Consider the following 9012-nt stretch of genomic DNA (forward strand, 5'->3'; position numbering starts at 1 on the left):
CATCTAGTATACTACATTATTCTACTATGGGAGGTAAAAGTCGACTGTTACTGTAGGCTACAAGAGTTCATGTGTAACTGGGGTGTGTGTGTGTGGGGGGGGGGGGGGGGGGCAGAGCTCTATTGAATAGATGGAAGGAAATGGGTGCGACCAGATACATCTGGACAGACAGACAGACAGACAGACAGACAGACAGACAGACAGACAGACAGACAGACAGACAGACAGACAGACAGACAGACAGGCAGGCAGGCAGGCAGACAGGCAGGCAGGCAGACAGGCAGGCAGGCAGACAGACAGACAGACAGGCAGGCAGGCAGGCAGGCAGGCAGAGAAACAGAGACAGAGACAGAGACAGAGATAGAGAGGAAACTAGACAGAGACAGGGGAGTGATGCCAAATTCACACCAGCAGCCAGCCGCAGTGATTGTGTTTTTCCACTCACAGGGCAGCATACAAAACCTCTATGTTCACGTTTGTGTTCCCCTATAGTTCACCTAATTACGGTGTTAATTACTGTGTTAATTGTTGTATTAGTCACTGTGTTAAAGCCAAGGAAAGCTTTTACAAACATTATGACTGAATTATGAAATACTATTCATTGCTTTGACCTGTATATTACCAGGAAGTCCCGCTGAGGCCAGAAATCCATTTCACAAGGCAGACTTGGCCAAGGTAGCAGCCTTATAAAAACACCAAACAAATCGCAAAATACATTAAAATATGTATGGCCTGGGCCATGGCTCAGTGGTCCAGGCACCTTGGCTGGTAATCCAGTCTGGCAGTGTGCCGCGGGTTCGACTCCCGATCCCGACGGCCTTTACTGCATGTCTTCCCCCCATATCTCTCCCCATTTGCTGTCAGCCTACTGTCTGTCCCTCCATAAAAAATATAAAATAAAGGCAAAAGCCACAAAAGAACATTTAAAAAAACATGTATGTATTAGTATATAATAAATTCCCCAATAATAAAATATAAAAGACAATCACATGCCTCCATCACATCCATAAACACATACATCCATAAACACATGCCACCATCACATCCATAAACAGATGTTTATGATGCCCTTAAATGCATGAATGGATATACCGGCAATGTATATAATTATAATGAATGTGTGACCTTTTCTAATATTATTCCACAAAAATAAATACAATTATGCATTATGCAATTTAAGTTATACACGCATGCATGCTGCACTTATTCAGCACCAGTGTAATGTGGCTTACATTCATGCACCGACGACAGAGGAAGCCATGTTTGCGAGGCACCAAAACACTCTTATCCGGAGCAGGTAGGAGTTCAGTGTCTTGCCCAAGGACACTCTGACACTGTCACTAACCCAGGAGGAGCCGGGATAAAACCCTCTGCTTCACAGGCAGATTAAAATCTCCTTATTAACCATGATGGTTATAAAGAAAAACGGGCTTTACATTTCTTGTATCTCCATATTTAAACTTTTTATCAACAGAAATAGTTTTGGACATACACGTTTTCCACCCTACAGCTGCAATTTATCGTTTGGAACAGAGGAATGCAAAGCGCTCCTTCTCTGATATAATTGACAGAATAATGCAAAGTGATGGAAAGTAAGTATATTTACTCAAGTGCTGTACTTGAGCACAAATTTGAGGTATTTGAATTTATTTTGAGTATTTCCAATTCACTCCACTCCACATGGAAAAATATTATACTTTTACTCCAATACTTTTACTCCGCGCCACAATGCAACTCACTATGCATTGTGATGTTTGTAGATCTGCTACAAAATATTTTAATACTTTTTTTTTACAATTGAAAACGTGTGAAATTGGACATTCTGAACAATGAGTACTTTCTACTTCTGGTACTTTAAGTACATTTTGATACCAATAGCCTACTTGTGTACTTTTACGATAGTAAAAACGTTGTATCGCGGACTTTTACTTGTAACTTTTTCTACATGAAAATGTGAGTACTGTGGACAGGCTAACAAACCCTCCTGTGTCAGTAGAGTAGACCTCTGAACTCTTACCCACCAGAGCCTGCAATGAATCTGCCTCCTCCTTCACTGACAACATCAAATCAAATTAGACAGGCCAGTCAGTGGCTCCATGTCGAGAGCAAGATATATGTGCTTCATTACCAGTACTGTAATATTCTTCTGATAGATAGTAATCATTGCTGTAGAGTTTGTCAGTAACATTACTGTAATATTCTTCTGATAGATAGTAATCATTGCTGTAGAGTTTGTCAGTAACATTACTGTAATATTCTTCTGATAGATAGTAATCATTGCTGTAGAGTTTGTCAGTAACATTACTGTAATATTCTTCTGATAGATAGTAATCATTGCTGTAGAGTTTGTCAGTAACATTACCAGTACTGTAATATTCTTCTGATAGATAGTAATCATTGCTGTAGAGTTTGTCAGTAACAGGGCATGTCTCTCCAGCTCTTTATTAAACAGAAAATACGTTGTCAGGTCAGAATTTCATCCCATCAGAAGTAAGAACTCATACATAAAACTGGAAGTGATGAAACAATAAATAAATACATAAACAAACAAACACTATAAATTTAAACTGATAAATGGTTCTCTTTCCTGATTGGATGACATTGGACAAAAACGTATTTTCTGTTAATTAATGAGCTGGAGACTTAGGGCTCCAGCAACTTCTTTGCCTTTTTTTACTATTTTGAAAAACATTTTTGAATACCGTATATTACCAAATAGTAGCCCGGGCCGTTAATATGCAAAATCGATTCGGACCCCGGGCTGTTATAAGAAGCTGGGCGGTTATTTGCGCATGGGCTGTTAATTGGTAATATACGGTAGTTCAACTAGCCAATCTCTACATTGAAACATTGTGAGCTTGTAGACTGGCCATTTTAACTATTCAAAAATGTTTTGCAAAATAGTAAAAAAAAAAAAGAAAGGCAAATAAGTTTAGGGATAAGGGGTTTAGCGGTGAGGAAAATGGAGCCCATGAGGTCTGAGGATACCCCTGTACTTGGTCTGAATAGAATGGTATCGGGACATCTCTAATGACTGAGGATACCCCTGTTACTTAACACTATAAATACCAAACGGTGTAGAGTTTTACCTTAACAAAAAAAAAAAGAGAGAAACACCTAAAAACATTGCTTTCAGCGCATTTAAAATTAACTCAAAAAGTATGACACAACTTAATCTCATCATCAACCAAGAATACATTTGGGAGAATGTTATACAATCTGCACTCCTCCCCCTGACATGTGACATACACATTACCAGACCAATCACATTACAGAGCTACAGCGCTAGACCCTCTGCAATTACAAAACGCCCGTCTCCTAACTCTGTGTTGCCAAACCTGGGGTTGGGGCCACGGGCCACCAAAGATCACAAAGTAGGCTTGAGGCCTTGATTGTCAAAAATTGTAAACATGCTACAAAAAATCATGACTTAAGACATTTCCAACATTTAAGCTTATATCGTTGTGAGCTTGCACTTGCAGATTGGCTATTTCACTAAATTAGTCGTAGACTGGTTAACATGTTGGAAACGTGTGTGCATAATTATATGTGTGTTTTACGTTGAGAGATTTGCTTTGAAGCAACCGTTACACACTCATAAAAGAATGTGCTGTCTGACACATGCGGCACACACACACACACACACACACACACACACACACTCACACACACACACACACACACACACACACACACACACACACACACACACACACACACACACACACACGGGGGGGGGGGATGTGTATAGGTCTTAACTCTGACTTGAAAATATGTAAGAGTTGTTACTGAACAGTATTATGATGAGAGAGAGAGAGAGAGCGAGAGAGAGAGAGAGAGAGAGAGAGAGAGAGAGAGAGAGAGAGAGCGGAGAGGGAGAGAGAGAGACAGGAAGGGAAAGACAGGGAAAGACAGAAAGGCAGGAAAAGGTAATTAGGTCAACCTAAAGTCGGCTTCCACTAAATTCCTCTAAATGTAATCCATTCAAACTAGACTACCGCAGCTCAAAACACTGACCTGAAGTACCTGAAGCACCTAAATGTAATCTATTCCACCTAAATGCAATAAATCCAATCCACGTGACGAAAGACAAGGAGAACAGATCGTTTTTAAACGCTGGAAAATCCAAAAATGGTAAAAGAAAACATGCACATTTTGGGAAATGGGTGCAGTGTTTGAACAGCTACACCCACCCCACCCCCAACATGCAGAAAACATTCCGTATATATAATGTTTTCTAATGTCAGCAGTGGAAGAAGTCCAAGCCTGGTGAACTCACACAAGCTCCACGTAAACAAATACATGTAGGAATGCACTGGCTGGGAAATGATGTCTGCTACTGAGGAGGAACTGTGGGGTAGAATTATACTTTATACAGTTATTTAACTTATATACTGTTCCTGTTTTTCACTTTTGGCCGTATCATATGTTCTGACCATGTGAACAAATGAATATCATAGGGCAGTGGTTTTCAACGCTTTTCACATCATTATTCATTCAGAACTTGAGCCACGGACCACCATGTGATGACATTTAGCCTCTCAGACCCAACACTTTGAATAGTTTGTAAATGACATTGGATGAGATTTTTGTCCACAATTCCATACTGTAGCTTACCATAGAGAGAGATCAGGAAAACGTTGATCAAAATAACGACTCTTCTACATTTCTCTAATTGCGTATACTATGATTAGCAATAACAATAATTTAACTCTTGAGAGCGCACAATGAAACCAAATGGACCCATAAGGGTCCATTTGGATTCATGTTACACTCCCAAGAGTTAACCCATTTTGGGGCGGGAACCCCTTTTGGTGTTCTAAGCATTATGATATAATTTAGCTATTGAAAGATTGCAGATCTACAAGCTCGTAGCGCGGCACCAAGTGCCATGCTACGAGCTTGTAGATCTGCTATTTTTGGAAAGATTGTGAAAATGTGGCACAAATCTTTGCTTCTGGGGGGGGGGTCCCTGGAAGAACATCATTTGAGATTGTGGTCCACGGCCAACAAGGGTCTATTTGGTTACCAACTCTCTATCATTTAGCTGGGGACCACCTGGAACCCCCTCAAGGACCACTGGTGGTCCCCGGACGGACCACTGGGTGAAAACCACTGGCATAGAGTCAAGTATGCCATGGCACAGGTCTGCTATCTATTGTTTAGACTTTAGAGAGTAACAGACGGTCCTCTCTTATCTTTGTTTCATAACCAGGCTCTCTCCCATGCTTACTCCATACAGAGAGTATGGACCAACAGTAAACTATCGACCCACACCAAGATGGCTGTCTACAAGGCATGCATTATCAGTATCCTGCTGTATGGGAGTGAGTCTTGGATCACATACTCAAGACAAGAACGACACCTCAGCGCATTTCACATGCGAAACCTCAGACTGCATCCTTAACATCAATTGGCAAGATCGTGTCCTCAAACAGGCTCAGATGCCCAGCCTCTCTACACCATGTTACGCCAACGATGTCTTAAATGGCTTGGCCATGTCCACCGCCGCATGGCAGACGGGAGGATCCCCAAGGACCTGCTCTATGGAGCTTGCCACTGGCACCAGGCCAGTGGGCCGCCCCCACCTGCGGTTTAAGGACGTCCAATGGGCATTGGGCATAGGAGCAGACAACTGGGAGGAAAGTGCAAGTGATCGTGCCTGCTGGAGGCATGAGGTCTGGACTGGAACCCAGAAGAGCGAAGCGGAGCTGAACAAAGCAGCAGCAGAAAGGAGAGCTATAGGCGAAAGGCACCTCAATCGGTGTCAGCAGGCGACGGCAGCGAATTCAAATGCCATCACTGCCAAAGAGACCGTCACTCACGTGTTGGGCTGTGCAGTCACACAAAGTACCGTTCCCTCAGCACCACCTGATCCAATCCAAGTGCGCTTGTGCCATGGTCTCTCGAGACTGAAGGCCGCTACTATACTACTCCCATGCTTTCACCCAGGGAACTACTGTTGTGACCGTGCTGCCATTTTCTTAATGTCTTGGAGCTATTTATGAACATTTCTGAAAGTATATGCCTACAATTGAGTTATTTCCCATATCTGCCCTCATGTGCAATTTTTGTTTACAAAGCGGCAAAGCCTAAAGGCCAAACGGAAATATGTTCCAGCGTTTAACAGTAGAAAGGATTCCAGAGCATTGTATGGTTTTGAAATTGAATGCTAGGCATTTACAATGTACATAACAGTTAACACACTATGTACAACTCCACTGGAGATGTCATGCCCAGACAGCTGATATTCTGTGTTTTAAGCATTATGTTATACTTTAGCTATGGAAAAATAGCAGATCTACAAGCTCATAGCGTGGCACCGAGTGCCACACTACGAGCTTGTAGATCTGCTTTTTTTATCGTTAAAATGTGGCGCAAATCTTTGAATATGTATTCTTTCAGAGCGAACGTTTTTAACTCAAGTCTTTGCTTCTGGGGGGTCCCTGAAACAACATATTTTCAGATGGGGGTCGGTGGCCAATTACATATAATTCTGGGGGTCTGTGACATGAAAATGTTTGAGAACGACTGACATAGAAACATTGTTTTTTCAGAAAACTGTCAGGATTTAGCCTTCAGGTCTAAATGGTTTAAGCAGTTATGAATCAAAAGAGGGGTTTATTTGTCACTCACTCATAACAGGTACACAAGAAACACAATGTTTGTGTGACGTGTTATATGTACAATAGTGTTTGTAAAATATTCAACAAGACGATTGCGATTATAAAATCATCTAATCATTTAATCCCTGCAGGGTGATCAACGGACCCCAAATTGAGGACCGCACTGACCTAGACTAAACCTGACCTAAACCTAATCCCTTTTAACCTGGACTGGCCTTAACCTAATTTTAACCCTAATCTTACCCCTATTGTTTCTGTGATATAACCTATGCCCCGCCTTGCGGACAATACAGACAATCACAGGAAAAATGGTGTGCGTGTGCGTGTGCGTGTGTGTGTGTGTGTGTGTGTGTGTGTGTGTGTGTGTGTGTGTGTGTGTGTGTGTGCATGTGTGTGTGTACCTTGTATCTTGCTATATATATTCCATATTACAAAGAAATATTGAATTATATATGATTTAATTTTCACATAATTTATCATTAATAATATGAATTAAATAATGTAATATCAATACCCTAGTAACACAGTCACACACACACAGATGATGTACTGTATAGGCTACAGACAGTCTATTTGGTTAGGCATAATGTGAAACTTTTCCACGGATGATTAAACACGCAAGACCGCGCGCACACACACACACACACACAGAGAGAGAGAGAGAGAGAGAGAGAGAGAGAGAGAGAGAGAGAGAGAGAGACATATGGAGAGGGAGAGAGAGAGACATATGGAGAGAGAGAGCGAGGAGGAATGTTTTACATGTTTTGTACCATGTAGGAAACTTGGACGTATCCGAATCGGAGGAACGGAGCGCGAGACAACTTTATCGGTGTGCGGCGGCGCGCGGAGCGCCGTGTGCGTTTATTGTATTCATGTTACTGTAGCCTACCGTCAATTAAGCTAATTAATTCCAACCGGAACAAACAGCAAACCTATAAAAACCTCATTCGTTCATTCATTCATTCATTCGTTAAAGCGGAGAAGTTTCGGTAGCCTACTCGTTATCTGCGTTAATACAACCATTCCATAAATGTTGGCAAACACACTCCAAATTGTTAATACACACGCACGCACACACACACACACACACCACACTTGTAGACCTACACACAAAATTATACATCTCGTTTCTTACTACAACAGTAGGATATAGTTCACTCTAATCTATACCTCAATGTGTCCATTTATCCCGAAGCTACAAATGCAACCAAATTTGGACCTGCGGTTGGTTACATTGTTGAATCCACACAGCTGTACTTGATAGCCCCCTACTACAACATTCCGCCTCCCAGAGCGCATACCGTATCAGTGATAACGGAAAACAGGGCGGAGAAAGTCGTGATTTTCTTTCTTAAAACATATGCGTTTAGTAGTGTAGGCTGACACAATATACCACGGTCCACTGCACAATGCTACTAGGCCTGATATAACACACACAGAATTAGGTAAAAGTTTAATAACAAAGACGGAGAAGGAGAAGACAGGGCGGAGAGACCGCGGAGAAGAAAGTATACTGACTTTTTTCCTCCTTTGAACGTGACTCCAAAATTCCAATAAAAAGTAAGCCAACTCTACAAATACAACACTAGACAGTAGTATATTTATATATAAGAGTACAAGTAAGTTCTTACCTTGGAACATGTCAGATCCTCGCGCACAGACGGCCAGTAAAACCAACACAACACAAGTTCTGGGTCCGTCCATGCCATACCGGACCGACGGGAGTCCCAACCCGAACCCAACCGAATAAACACACAACAAAAGAACCGAACCGAACTGAAACTGAACTGAAGTGAACTCCAGTGGACCAGAAGTGGACAGAAGTCAAGTAAAAAAACGGGTCAGGGGAGAACCCGGGCTTCCTCTCGGTCCTCTCCTTCTGACTTCAGAGTGACACACTGCTTCTGCTGGGTACCGATGTTCTGACGTCACACACTGAGAGAGCTCTCTCTCTCTCTCTCTCTCTCTCTCTCTCTCTCTCTCTCTCTCTCTCTCTCTCTCTCTCTCTCTCTCTCTCTCCCCAAATAGGAACTATAACTGACTTGACTGACTCTGACTGACTCATTGAATAATAATACATAAAATGGTTATGTTTGTTTGACTGTTTTACAGATAGATCACCTGAGGGAGTTCACGTCCTTTTATATTGTTAGTTAATGTGACTTTAATAATGAGGACTATGTCTGTCTCTGTGTCTATGAAGCTACCAAACACGTGCACGCGCACGCGCGCACACACACACACACACACACACACACACACACACACACACACACACACACACACACACACAGTATAATGATCAGATCCTATCCTATCCATTTATGCAAGAAATATCCTGTGTGTGTGTGTGTGTGTGTGTGTGTGTGTGTGTGTGTGTGTGTGT

The 9012-nt window shown here is 42.1% G+C and overlaps 1 protein-coding gene across 2 annotated transcripts in view; it reads right to left on the reverse strand.

Annotated features, from left to right (window-relative positions):
* LOC308336761 (receptor-type tyrosine-protein phosphatase mu-like) overlaps window positions 1-8511 on the reverse strand; it is a 141056-nt gene extending 132545 nt beyond the window's left edge. For both annotated transcript variants that reach the window (XM_080794301.1, XM_080794300.1), the window contains exon 1: window positions 8258-8511. In XM_080794301.1, the coding sequence (XP_080650427.1) occupies window positions 8258-8330 (73 nt within the window). In that variant the 5' untranslated portion in view covers window positions 8331-8511. The remainder of the gene's footprint in view (window positions 1-8257) is intronic.
* Window positions 8512-9012: the final 501 nt, after the last annotated feature.

This window comes from Protomyctophum bolini, assembly GCF_963924005.1.
Source record: "Protomyctophum bolini genome assembly, chromosome: 21".
Classification (NCBI taxonomy): domain Eukaryota; kingdom Metazoa; phylum Chordata; class Actinopteri; order Myctophiformes; family Myctophidae; genus Protomyctophum; species Protomyctophum bolini.